The following is a 14590-nucleotide window of genomic DNA, read 5'->3' as shown; positions in this document are numbered from 1 at the left end:
TGGTGATCTTAAGGCAAAATTGTTTTTCTCTGACATAAAACTGAAAAAAAATTACAATATGTGTACCCTTAAAGGTATAAATCTGTTTTGAAATAAACATGGTTATACTGAAAAATCATAACGTTTAACATGACCCGTCAGACAATTCAATTGTGTGAGTTCAATGGCATATTCATTAATTTAGCAACCCATCTTTCTATGAAGCACAGCTTGGATTAAAATATCAACCCAGGTAAAATGGAAGTTTTACTAAAAGTCAGGGAGCTATTTAGAAAAGGGGCTTATAAGACTAAAAGCCCAGTACATTATTTGATATGAGTTTAATTTTCATTTATAAGGATCTCCTTAAATATTCTTATAAATGACCGAAACTGAAATATTCTTGTTGGTGCCTTCAATTTACCCTGTCAGTCATATCTGATTTGAAGACTGCAAAATAAGCCCCTGTGACTGTCAACAATGAAGACACTGACAGAACCATCTAGCCTGTTAGATGGATTTTTTAAAGCTGTTTAAAGATGGGAATAGATGAAATTTCTCAGGATTTGAAGGGTCATTTGGTCTAAAAATATAAAATCAGAAGTGTTCTGCTGCCCCCTGCTGTTTGTGTTTATCTTCTTATACCCATGAAGACTGGTCAGAATGCAAGGGTCATAAAAACAACGGTCCACAGGGCTGAAAGAATGTAGAAATAGATCTAATTAAAATCCCTTAAGTGATGTGCTCAAGATCACATAGTAGTTACTGGTGGACCTGGGGCTAGGAGGCTACTGAATCCTAAACGGGTGGTTCATTCACTACTGAATCCCTCATTCATTCATTCACTCTTTATTGGGTACCTATTATGGACTGGTCATTGTATTGAGACACCTATAAAACTGGCTAAGTAGCATGACAGATACTTTCTAATAGAGTAGAAAACACTACTACAAAAAATATTTTGAAGTCTTAGGCGGTGACCACAATATCATTATATTGTTGATCTCGTGTAATAAAGGTCTCTATTGTGAATCATTTAGTATAACATGAAGATTCTCCTAAAGATTCCATCATTCTCCAGTTTATTTCTCAGTTCATGGATTTGCCACGGCTCTTTTCCTATTTTTACAATGAAATAACTTAGATATTTTAATTGTAGTATAAGTTTATCTTTGCAGCTAGGATTTATTAACATAGTGATTAGAGAGTCAATTATAATAGAATTTCTTGATAAATTGTTCTGAAATGATATACAGTTCTTTAAAACTGGAATTATGTTTTGAATAATTTTTAGAATACTCATATTTCTGATTTATGAAGATATAGAGACAGTCTAGACATTCTCTTATAAATATCCAGTATTATTGTGCTACCTAGTTACTATCCCATTTAGCCTTTAACTTACTCTATAATGGCATATGCAGAATCTATAAAGAAATCTGTTGTTTAAAGCACCTATTATAAACATTCTTAAGAAATAACTGGAAGTTCCAGTTTTTTCTTAAAAAGTTCTATAGTTTTTCCCAAGTATAGCAAAATTTGTGAAAATGTGAAAATAAGCACTGGTTGTAACAGAAAACATATTGTAAATGAGTATAAGTTAAAGGTAATGGATTTGGTCAAAAAAAGATTTTGATTTAACTCTCGCTGCCACAAATATTAGTAAATTATAAAATAACGAGACGAATCCCTAAAGCAACATTCATACAGTATTATTCTACCTGCCAAGACCGAAAATGAGCATTATACTGCTACATTTTAAAACTGTACACGTGCTGAGATTTAATTTTACTCATTCTCTTTTGAGACTGTGCTTATGGAAGCTTTTTTTGAAATAACCATTAGTTTAGCGTTCACTTTGCATATAAGCAAGGTAAAACTTACTGGTTATTTGAAACATGTCATGAAAAAGTTTCTCTCTCCCATCTGCAAAAAGCCATTAAAGAGTTGCCTGTAGCTGACTTCTGGAAAAGATATTTATTAAACATAATAATCCATTTATGATTTGGGTGTAAGATTAACAAAGTTGGAAAATCTGCCTACTTGAAACAATGCTAGCTAAAAATCATGGTTGTTTTATCTTGCTTGCTTCTTAGGAAACATACTTATTCTAGTGGTTGGCTTGTCTCACCAGTTTAGTGATTCTTTGTAAATGTGTATTTGGGACTATTTTCCCTTTTTACTCATCCTGGTCTGCTTGAAAATGGTCTGTATTTCTCCGCTTTTCTCACAATATTTTCTTCTCCAAATAATATTAAGCTTTATCTTGGTATTCACACACATAGGGAATGATACTTATCTCAACTAAGAAATATTCTTTTTTTTTTTTTGCTTCTGCTGAAACTTGCAGTACATAAAATCAAAACAGACATAGCACTACCACTTGGAAACATCTCTACACAGAACTACATCATTAATTCAGTACCATATGCAGTTCCTGGTACTCTGGGGCACTCAGTAAATAGCTGAATGAATGATGGAAAGAAGACTGAGGAATGTGGCTTATAATCTGATAGGGAAAAACAGGCATGAAAACAACTAGCTAACTGTAATTTGGTTTTTCTTAAACCATTTCTCTGTTGGCAATTTATGAAGCAGCAAGTTCCCTGTGACCACAAGTCTAAGACCAAAACAGCTCAAAAAAGTAACAGTTGTAAGATTATTTTTCATATATCCATATTTTCATTCATTTATTTAACAAATATATGTTGGGTGCCTATAGTATGCAACTACACTATCTTGGTGTTAGATAATATACTCTTAAAGGGTTTTTACTAAAAGCTGATGATTAAGTCTTATAAACACAGCCAAACAAATTTTAAAGGTTTTCTTGTCTTCTCTTTTTCTCTGAGGTCCTTGATTTAGGGTGGGTTTGCTACCTGCTTGAATAATTGCTAGAAGATCTAAGAGCTAGCCATCGCTGCAACCCATCTAAAACATTGTCCTATGTTCCACAACTCTTCTACCTTCAGTCCTACAAATTTAGACTTCAGAATAAGATGTTCTCTATAATGATACTGTTGATGATAATAATAATTAACTGAGCACCTACCATGTGTCATACTGCTAGACCTGTAGCACACTGCTATCTCTGCTATAACAGTCTTAAGATTAGGTATTTATTTTCCTCATATTATCAGGGAAGAAGCAGCCTCAGAAAGGTTAAGTAATTGTCCGGTGTTGTCCAGCTAGTAAGTTGCAGAGCCAGGGTTTCAATTCAGGGCAGCTATCTAATTTGAGAGCCCAAGTGAGGTTTCACGAGTTATCTGTACTTGGGTACATATAACACAGAAAAATAAGAGCCGAATCAGCCTTGAATTTTTAATTCAGCTGCCAACCGTGTACTACAGTTGGAGTCCATCCTGTAACTCCAGTTACCCCATCTCTTGGGAGCAACACCTGAAGGATGGCAACAACTCAAGGTGTCATAAAGACCACAAGCTGATCAGTACAGCATGACCGAAACATAGCACATCATGAAAACTGTGCACATGTCCAGTACAGTTGACTATAGCATGTTTTTTATTGTGTAAATGACAATGACAGATAATGCATGAGGAGATTCTGTTACCTGACATCTAGTTCTCACTAAAGACTTGGTGAAATTAGAGGGGTTGCCTTTTTCTGGGTCCTTTTCTTTTATTGTCTGGTTTTGCAGATCTTTTTATGCCCCACTGGGACTTAGGATGATTGCTTCCTTTTTTTCCCCCATGGCCTTTAAGACAAGTTGCAGAAAATTCTGAGTCTTTCATAATTCAGATTTTAAATGACGGAATCCCCACTAATTGTATTATTGAGGATGTTCCTTTCTGTTATATCTGCAGAAAGCCTCCTCTAAATGATTGTTAATGCAGAATGGGGATATTTTGGGAGGGGGTCCTGCACCTGCTTTCCATCTCTGATTAGAGGCTTGTGTATTGCAGCCCTCCTCTCCATCCTGTCAGGCACAAGGAGATGGCTGGAGGTATTTCAAGTCTAGATTTTGACAGAAAAGTCAGTGTCCAGCTTATATTTCAAACTAAAAAGTTCTATTCACAGATCTTTATCCATATCAAACTACCCTTTGGTTAGAACAGTTTACAGTATCACCATCAAGAATTCATTTCGTATGTACTGCTTAATTTTAAGTAGTTATAGATTAAATTAAAAAGGAGAGAAATTGATAGCTTCATGTTAACCTTTCATGGGCAAATGTTTTTTATTCTACAAATATTGTTTCCTTTATGTGAATTTGATATTTAGGGGACTTGGCTGGATAGTCCTATCAATTTTGTCTTTAAATTATCTTCTAAGTCTGTAGCTTCTTTTTATACACCACCATTACTGAGTTAGTTGAGGATATAATTCTTCCTCAAGTGGAACATCTCAGTTCCCAAATTTGAACTTCCCCCTAATTTATTTTTCTGTGGTAACTTCTGAGTTAAACTATGTGACTCCTTCCTTTCCCTTTCCTGGAATCCAGTTACTCAGTTTTTCTTTTATAGTCTTTACTTTCCCTGACCTTTCCCACTGATGTTACCTTAGTCATCACTGTGCACAGGTATCCATGCACTGACTAACCTCCTAGGGGCCTGTCCTCCTCCAGTCTCCTCCCTTTTAGGCTGTCTTGCATACAAACACATGAGATGTAGTTCTGAAATACAAATCTGGTCTTGTCACTTGTTCCTTTGGTTTCCCCAGAGGCAGAATCTGAAGCAAGGAATCAAGTGCAAGTACTTAATCTGGGAGGTAAAAGAAGGGATATGGAAAGAACGTGAGGCAGGGAAGAGAAGGCAGCCAATAAAGAGTACATTATCAAACCAGTAGTCACTGTAAGCACCTGGAGCTTAATCTTCCTGGAAAAATTTTGGAAACCAGTGCAGAACACACCCCTCAGAGTTACCTCACTGGAAGGACTAGGGAATTGGAGTATTTATAAACCAAATGCTGATAGTCATTGGTAAGGGCTGTTGGTGATGATGGGGAAACAGCAATGGTAATTTCCCAGAACACTGTACCTGCCTCAGAGTCAGGCAAAGTAGCTTTTGTGGCCAGAGGAAAAGTCAGGCAAAGAAGTGCAGGTGCTGACAATTGAAAGTCAGGCTGACATATACTGGAATTATGAGGATGAGAGCATAGGGTACCAACAGCATCTACAATTCAAATAACCTCTGAAATGTCTCCCTATAGAAACCAGTCTGTTATTTTTATGACATGCTAATAAGTCTTTTATAGTCTAAACCAAACATTTCCATGTGACTGTGCCCTTCATTCTACCCATGTGAATTTTCTATGGGCACAGCCTCTTATATCTCTAAGCTTTATGGAAACTGCTTCTTCTTCCTAGAGGTCTTTTCATGTTTCTCTTCTGACCGAGTACTGTCCATCCTTCAAGAACCAGTTCAAATAGTGCTTCGTCTCTGAAGCCCTCCCTTCTTTCTGCAGGCAGAAGTGGTACTTGGAGTACCATTAGAGCTCAATAAACATGATGAATGGATTATAAGTGAACATGCCTCTACTATTACTGTTGAACACATTTGTTTGTATCGGTGTGTCTGTCTCCACGATAGAGTATGAAATATCAAAGGGCAAGGGCTGTGTCCTATCTGTCTTACCTCTTTCACCTAGAATGCAGTGGGCATCCAATAAATGTTTGTTGAAATATTGAAATATCCCCATGTTAGAAAATATTGACTATTTGAATATTGAATATTTCAATATTGAAAACATTGAAAAATATCCCCTTAAAGAAAACTAGAAATAACACAAGAACCTCTAAGTTCTTGTCATGTTTCTGTCTGCACAATTTCATGGCTGGTAGTTTTTTTTTTTAAATTAGTTTATTTATTTATCTATTTTTAGCTGTGTTGGGTCTTCGTTTCTGTGCGAGGGCCCTCTCCAGTTGCGGCGAGCGTGGGCCACTCTTCATCGCGGTGCGCAGGCCTCTCGCTATCGCGGCCTCTCCTGTTGCGGAGCACAGGCTCCAGACGCGCAGGCTCAGCAGTTGTGGCTCACGGGCCCAGTCGCTCCGCAGCATGTGGGATCCTCCCAGACCAGGGCTCGAACCCATGTCCCCTGCACTGGCAGGCAGACTCTCAACCACTGCGCCACCAGGGAAGCCCCGGCTGGTAGTTTTGTTGCCTCTTTTCCAAAAAGTAGGGAGGGGGAATAAAATGAACCTCAAATTCCCTTCAAATTCTAAAATGCTATACAACTTGACTTATGCCTCTGAGATAGAGCATAGACAATACCACAGCCAATGCCTATTATGTTTCATTGATTGGTGGTAAAGTAGAAACATAGTATGGTGTTATTTTCTTGAGTTCTGGACTCTAGGTGTGTTTGTTAGTTTCCTTTGCAGCATCTGTGAAAGGCAAGGAGGCATTTTAACCTGCATCTCTATATTATATTAAATGAAGAAAATTATTTACAAATGCAGGATTATATTTTTTTCTCAATTTTGCTATTACATGCATTTTTCTCCGTGATTCCAAAGAGAGTAAAATAATTCAGAAGCATAAAGCGTTTTAGGGTCATTTCATCTGGCAAACAACACAATAAAGTTCCATCTCTAAGAAAGCCGCTCAAGAGAGAGAAGGAAGCCAGTGGAGCCTAATGGAGTTGTATTTCTACTTTTCCCACTAGAGGGAAACTATATCATTATATTATACCATGAAGACCAAATATTTGCTAAATAAAACACATTGAAATGAATATTAAAAGCAGGCTAAGGGGGCTTCCCTGGTGGCACAGTGGTTGAGAATCTGCCTGCCAATGCAGGGGACACGGGTTCGAGCCCTGGTCTGGGAAGATCCCACATGCTGCAGAGCCACAACTAGGCCTGTGAGCCACAACTACTGAACCTGCACATCTGGAGCCTGTGCTCCGCAACAAGAGAGGCTGCAATAGTGAGAGGCCCGCGCACCACGATGAAGAGTGGCCCCCGCTCGCCGCAACTGGAGAAAGCCCTCGCACAGAAACGAAGACCCAACACAGCCATAAATAAATAAATAAATAAATAAAATTAATTAAAAAAAAAAAAAAGCAGGCTAGGTGAACACCTCACTCCAGGAACTGGCTGATTCACAAAAGAAGCAGTATAATCCTTTTAGAATATAATTCAGATCAGTTTTTACTTCTCTGCTCGCATTCCTCTTGCAGTTGCTCATCACACTTAGAATGAAATCCAGACCCCTGACCATGGTTCACAAGGCTATTCCTGAATGAGCCTCTGGCTGTCTTTTCTATCTCATCTCATGCTGTTCCCTTCCTTGCTCTCTGTACCGCTGTACTGCATCCATAGCATCCTTACTGATGTTCCACTGTACCCAGTGTGCTCCTGCATCAGGAGTTTTGCACTGCCTGTGCCCTCTACCCAAGATCGCTCACTTCCCACTATATTGACCTGCACCCCTCACTTCATTCAGGTCTGTGCTTTAATGACTCCTCCCCAGAGAGGCCTTCTTCAGCTCTCATTTAAAAGAGCAGCCTGCATCCCTCTGTCTTGTTTTCTTGCTTTCTTGTGTTTTCACGTCTCTTAGCAATACCTGCCGTATTCTGTATTTATTTACTGATAATGGTGTGCCTAGCCATGAGGGTAGCAACTTGTGTTACCAGTGCCTTAAACTGTGTCACTTTAGAAACATTCAAGTATTTATTGAATGAGTAAATGAATTTTACTGTTTCTAATTCACATTCATATTTCAATCATATCCTGGCAGGATCAGTCATGATTTGACTAGTGACCAGAGTATAGAAACCAAAGGAGAAAAATGCCTTTCTTTCTTTTTAACTTACTTAGTAACTTTGGATTTTTTTTTTTCTGTAGTTCATGGTTGATAGTAATTGACTTCTTGTTAGTTTTAAGACATTTAAAACATGAAAGCACCTTTTCCATCACAAAGGCACAGAGCCAGCCAGTTTTTAAATTAATACACATTTAGCACTTACTGGCTGGAAATAGAAGTGTGGATTATATAATATGCTGTTAGTTGTTCTAACAACGACTTAAAACTTTTTCTGAGATTTTTAAACTATAAACAAGGTGTGATTTCTGTTTTGAATGTTGAGAGATTCTCCTGTTATATGGACCTACTTATCCATCCACTGTCAGTAGTAATGTGGAAGTATGGTAGGCTAGTGCTGGCCCAGAGCAGTGTTGAGCTACATGGCAAAAATGTTTGGAATTCTTATATCTTCTTCCAGAAAGGTCATTTCACCCCTAGTCTGAGCGTTATCGAAAGTAATAATTTTGAGGAATCATGCCCCCTCATGAGTTTTCTGTAGTTCATCAGTCTTATGCCAGAGATAGATGACTGTTATGTAGACTTTCTAGGAACATTAGCCATATTGGTACTAATGATATTTTACAGGTACTGAGAATAGATGAGAGTAGATTTTAAAGCACGAAATTCCAGTTTAATTAAACACACTATCTATTCTCTTGCTGTTTTAAAAAAATGTAATAAGCTGTATTATTTTTACTGTGTCAAAGTTTATTCTTGTCTCCTACACCTTAATTATTCACATTTTTGTTGTTGCATTTTTGGAATTTACAGTATTTTTAAGATGAGTTAAATAATAATTATTTTAACCCAAAATTTACGTTATAATCAGGCGTTGGTAAACTTTTTTTTATAAAAGGCCAGATAGTAAATACTTCTGGCTTTGTGGGCCACATGGTTTCTGTTGCAGCTACTCAACTGTGTCATGGTAGTGTGAACAGTACATAAATGAATGAGCCTGGCTGTGTTCCAGTATAACTTTTTTTCAAAAACAAAAAGCAGGCCAGATTTGGTAGTTTGCCAATCCCTGTCACATATTACTATATCTCAGATTTTTCAGGGTGAAGATTGTCTCTTGAGGGTGGAAGCCATCATATAGTAGAGAACAAGGCAGATAAGGCAGAACAAGGCAGAACAAGGCATCCCATAAATTCTCATTAAATTGATTTAAATAAAATAGAAGGGAATTCCCTGGTGGTCCAGTGGTTAGGACTCTGTGCTCCACTGCAGGGAGCATGGGTTCAATCCCTGGTCGGGGATCCCACAAACCGTGCGGCGTGGCCAAAAAAAAAAATAGAAATTATATAATAGTTGATCCAATAGAAAGTTATGATTTTGAATGGAAGACATCACCTCATGTATAATCCAGTGTCTCCCATATAAAAATATCCACTGGATAAATACCAACTGCATTTTAGATATTTTTTTAAAAAGCACCTCCCCCTTCCTGATTAACTGGTTTCTTTTATTTTATTAAGTATGACTCATCACATTTCCCCTTTAGCCCTGCCTAAGAACTAAGATTTAACTAAGAAGTAAGAGCTAAGTTTTGTGCCCTATTGTGGTAGACATCATTAACTTAGGTTTTCTAGTACGATTATCTCCCATGCCTTCATAGACTTAATTCTTTTTTGAAAGTAGGTGAGGAATAAATATATAAATGTCATCTGTTATATCTAATAGGGTGTAAGTTGGTGTGGCTTCTTGACAAAGATGACTTTTGAACCCATTTTAAAAGATGAGAGGTATGGACTGGATGAAAAGAAAAGAATAAAAATAGTTTTTGATCAGAGTAAGGACATCAAGGTAGGACTTGGAATATTGGGCTGAGTTAGATGATATTGAGAAGTAACAGCAACAAAAGCACATCTTGAATCACAGGTACACCAGTTTCATCAGTACAAATGAATTCAAAGTCCCCAATTTCTCAAGAGTATAAATAAATAACAAGGGTTTTTAGCTGCTATTTGGGGTCACTATTCTTGGAAAGCTATTTACAGGTGTTGTATAGTGAAACAGTTTAGCTAAACTAGTACTACTTGCCTTAATAGTGATAATTATATATGTGTTTGTAAAGTGAGAACCATTACTTTGTATGCTCATATAAATTATATTACACTAATTATTTCATCAAATACTATTATAGTGATTTGCTGATTATTAATAGAGTAATTCTTACTGTACTGTGAAATAGTGTTAAACAGAAAAAGTTGTCCATATTTTAAAGTGTACCATCTAGAATAAGCAATGCTTCAAATTTTTTGGCTTTTTTGTTTATTTGATTAAAGTGTAATTCTCATACATATGTATATTTGTATATCATTTTATTTCCTGTAAATAACATTTTCCTAATTTTGATTTGCTTTTTTTTTTAGTTGTTTTACAGGTTTGCAGCCTGGTCCTTTACCCAATCAAGTTCATTGAAACTGTGAGCTTGAAAATTTACCATGAGTTCAATTGGGGTTATGGCCTGGCCTGGGGTGCAACTATATTTTCGTTTGGGGGTGCCATCCTTTATTGCCTGAACCCTAAGAACTACGAAGACTACTACTAGAACCAATAGTCTCAAATTAAAAAAAAATCAACCATCCAACAAAAGGATTACATCTGCATCTTTTCTAACTCACTATTTTCTAAAACACTTGTGGAGCATCAAGCAGTTTGCTCAGTTGATTTAATATCTTTTGCCTTTTGGCTGTCAACATCATAACCAGCTTTTACATCCATTTTAGGGACCTGCACAAATTAAGAGAGCTGATTAGACATAGGCAAATGCTGCAAACTTCCAATATGTTCATGTCACTTTTCTTGACAAGCGAAGGGTCTATATGACAGCAACCATTGTGAGAAACTAGTTGGAATGAGAAATGCCTGAATCTCCTATTGCCTGCAGGGGAGCAGCTGGCATAAGCAACGTTTAGAAGCTCCTTTGTGCTGACAAGGATTCCACTGTTAGAGTCCTTATCGCCTGCTTATCCCACCCAGTGACTACATTGACCGTTGGTTATTTGCTTGAGTGAACTCTTGAAAAGTGAACTTCCCTTCAGCATCTAATGGGGGTTCTGAATGTAACTGGTTAATGATACATGTTCCACCTTCAAGAATACTTGTTTTAAAGGGAGGTTATGCTTTGGCAATCAGCATCTCCCTGGGAAGGAAGTCAAGACTTGGAGACATGTGCTTTTCATTATGTGGTTAGAAATTTTGCCTCAGCCATATCTAGAATGAGGAAAAATTGAGTCTCTACTTTCCTTGGGGCAACTAGAAAGAAGTATGCATGAGTTGCTTTTGTCCTAAGTACCCTTTAAATCACTTACCAAACATTACGGCAAACAGTTGTGCATATGTAACAAGCTTAAATATTTTTATAGAAGGTGAACCATTAGTATAAATGGTAATAAGTTGTTTCCTAGGCCTACACATGCATTTGCCTTTTGCACATAAAATAAATGTTTGCTCTAGTGAAGTGATTTGAACACTAACCTTGTACACATTTTTAAGAGGCTTAGATCGGTATTCACACTTATTTACCGTACAAAAGTGCATATACCCTAAAGCTTTTGCTCTATGTTCTCTACTGTTTCACTGGAAAGTGTTAATAGAATTGTATAAGATGAAAAATTGAAATGGTGTTAATCTGAAAATTAATGATTCTTCTGTAAGCCCTGTAGTTCAAAAGAGAGTAGCAATTAGGATGATCATTTTGTTTAAAATTCATTAAAATAGAAGGCTGCTTTTTTTCCAAGTATTTTAAATGTCTTCATTAAAAAATAAAGGAATAGTGATAGATTTATATAAACGTCTAAATGTCAATAGAGGAGTAGAATTCATCTGGTTATCACCTGGTCCTCTGAAGTTAACTAATGGGCTAACTGATTTGTGCACACAATTATGATGGATTTACGGTAAGGGAATCATTTATTGACTGGTCAAATGGAAGGAAGTATCAATAATAGGGAATAAGCTTGCAACGAGTCTTACACTGCAAACTTGTGTTAATCCTGTTTAATATACAAATTTGGTTAGTTTAATTGTAAACATATTTTTATATCAAATATACAGCTCTAATATAAAAATTATAAATAATTATTTTTGTTAACAAAGACACTATTTGGCCCTCTTGCAGAAAGAAGCATTGGAGAAATCATTTAAAATGTACCTGTGTTCTGTTATATTGCAAAATCTGTTAAGAGCAGGACCACATCAATAGTATTTAATAATTTGCTTTACCTCCCAAAGCAGAGTTCTGCTTTCAGCTTGTCTTAAGAACTGTTGCCAAAACAACAGGAAAAAAACAAAACTATTTTATTATTCAAAGGCTTAAAGAAACCCCTCTTATCTTGTGACTTTTCTATGGAATCACAAAGTAAATTTGAAGAACCAGGCTTATTCTTATTTTAGCAATGACAGACAAAAATGATTAAATGCATCCTGGAGAGAAACCTTTATAAAAGTATATAATTCTGTATAGAATCATAAGAAACTATGAGTGGAAATTTTCCAGAAAGATATTACTATTATAGAATCTTTTGAAGCAATTTTCTTGAGAAATAGTAAAATCTGGGCCAGACTATCTTGCAGTTAATTGCATATTATCAGAGCAGCCTGAGAAATAACGGTATTTGTTGGAAAGGGATTTCAGCTACTAAACACTCTTTATTGGGAGAGAATCTCTTTATTCCTGAATAATGGAAGAACAGTACTTTGGTGCTGACATCAATGAGGCACTTTTCTTAGTCCTAGTAGAGGATGCAGTGTGCTGTTAGACCAATATCATATCTTGAGTCTTAACAAAGTTTTCATTCTCTGTCAATATGAAAAGCTGGAAAGTGACAGAATATAGTATAGGCTAAGGCACACATATTTGCAGTTTACTGAGAAGTAGATTTCTTATATAACTTTTTTCCCCTTCCCAGTGAAGAGCCCTATGCTATATTTCTACCATCACTAATATTTGAAAGTGTTTCATTACTAACAAGTTCAATATAACATGAAAGTTGTCATTGCTCATCCAAAATACTGTTTTGTCTATCAGAATCAACACAAGTGAATTTTTCACCCACAATAACATTATGTCTTTGCAGCTTCAGGTTTGTTTAATGTTTTCTTACAAGCCAAACTATTAACTACAATCCCATTGTTTATCTTAGACAGAGATATACATACATACATATAGCATAAAGTACTCAGCAGGGCTAGTTATTTGGATTTCTTGCACAACAATTTAGCTTTTTGTAAGTTCAACATGTAAATTTTAAAGACATAAATATAGAGAGACCTATGTGTTTGAAATATAAATGATATATATGGATTAGCATGTACCTGTATATTATTAAACATGCAATGAACTGACTGGTAAGTGACGTCTAATTGTATGGCTAGCAATGTAATTTATTCAGACTGTATTTTTGTACAGAGCAGCGCACACTAACCTATGCCTCTGTGTCCTCTTTAATGCCTAAAACTGTGCCTAGAAATTTCATCTGTCTTAAAAAATAAAATATACTCCATGCTGTTTATGCTATTAGTTTCTCTACTGCTGTTATATATTTATTATTTTAAAATATATGACATGTTTAATACTTAAATATGAATTCATGCTATTCTGGTTATTTTTTTTTAACAGTCCTCTGGGGGGAACCTGTTTATCACTCCAGTGGTTTTGAGTTTGCAGTTTCACGATCAGTTCTTCATTTCATGATTTTTGTAGCTGACATGAAGTTATCTATGTGGAAAAAATAAAAATAAAAGTGGCTTCACTGATGTGGTTTGACTTTGTGTCTTCTCTACTGTGTGGACTCTTTAACAGGTTTCTAAATTACATGTCTTCAGTTCATTTTCTCTTTTATAAAGTATATGTTATTTAGAAAACATAGCTTGATGTGACATGTTCATTTTGTGTAAAAAAATTTTTAACTATATTTTGTTTCAAACTATCTCCCAAATCCTTTCTGTCTTCTGCAGCTGAGTTATATGAACAATAAAAGAAAGAATATTAAGTGTCTTTTTTAACTTTCTATCTTAAAAGGCACAGAGAGGAGATATAGTGTAGGCTCTCCTTTTTCCTATTGTCTAATCACACAAGTAGAAAGAGGAGTAGTGAAGGGTTTGATACTCTATTTTGGTTTTTGTTTAGTTTTCAGTAGTTGCAAGGTATGTTAAAGCAGGCTTTCCTGCATTATTTCTATTTTTTAATTAGACACTAAATTTTCAATGTGCGTATGTGTATGTGTAGAAATTCATAAAGTCCAAATTTCCCATCACCCTTTGTGTATTAGATAAATGTTAAGTATACTTGGAAACAAATTTATATTAGAGCAAAAAATTCACTTGTATGATTGTCAGAAAATTTTCTGGAAGGTAGAAATAGAACCATATATAATTGAGCAAACTTTCTTGTGTTGATAAAATCAGTTTGAATATAAAATATATATTTTTTGTCATGCCTTTCATTTCTCATGAACGCTCAAATCTTGACAGGTTCACAGTATATTTTTCTGCTAAAAAAAATATCGTAAATCATTCATAAATCTATGAGGTATTTAATATCAAACGTTCAAAAGTATGCACATTTATGTTATGAATTCTAACATTTTCACAAATTTTCTGTCGTAGAAATTTTCCTTCTCAATGACCTTATTCTAATTTGTTGGAGCAGCAGCATTCATTTGATGTATTATATTTTCAGTATAAGGTACTTTCATTTTCATACAGAATTCTCACGGGCAAAACACCTTTACAGTCATGTCCTGCCTGGTAATTATCCATGACCCAGATTCTCTGAATTTGGAAGACATGGAGAGATAACTTCACTAGCATTAGACAAGGGAAAATCCATTGCCTTCAGA

At 35.8% G+C, this 14590-nt stretch overlaps 1 protein-coding gene across 1 annotated transcript in view; it reads left to right on the top strand.

The window, feature by feature from the left end:
• TMEM47 (transmembrane protein 47) overlaps window positions 1–13505 on the top strand; it is a 29829-nt gene extending 16324 nt beyond the window's left edge. The window contains exon 3 of the mRNA XM_036840042.1: window positions 10118–13505. Coding sequence (XP_036695937.1) covers window positions 10118–10296 — 179 coding nt within the window. The 3' untranslated portion in view covers window positions 10297–13505. The remainder of the gene's footprint in view (window positions 1–10117) is intronic.
• The last annotated feature ends 1085 nt before the right edge of the window (window positions 13506–14590 follow it).

The sequence above is a fragment of the Balaenoptera musculus genome, chromosome X (genome assembly GCF_009873245.2).
Source record: "Balaenoptera musculus isolate JJ_BM4_2016_0621 chromosome X, mBalMus1.pri.v3, whole genome shotgun sequence".
NCBI classification, from domain to species: domain Eukaryota; kingdom Metazoa; phylum Chordata; class Mammalia; order Artiodactyla; family Balaenopteridae; genus Balaenoptera; species Balaenoptera musculus.
The sequence above is the reverse complement of the archived record's forward strand: the minus strand, read 5'-3'. Positions and strand labels throughout refer to the sequence as shown.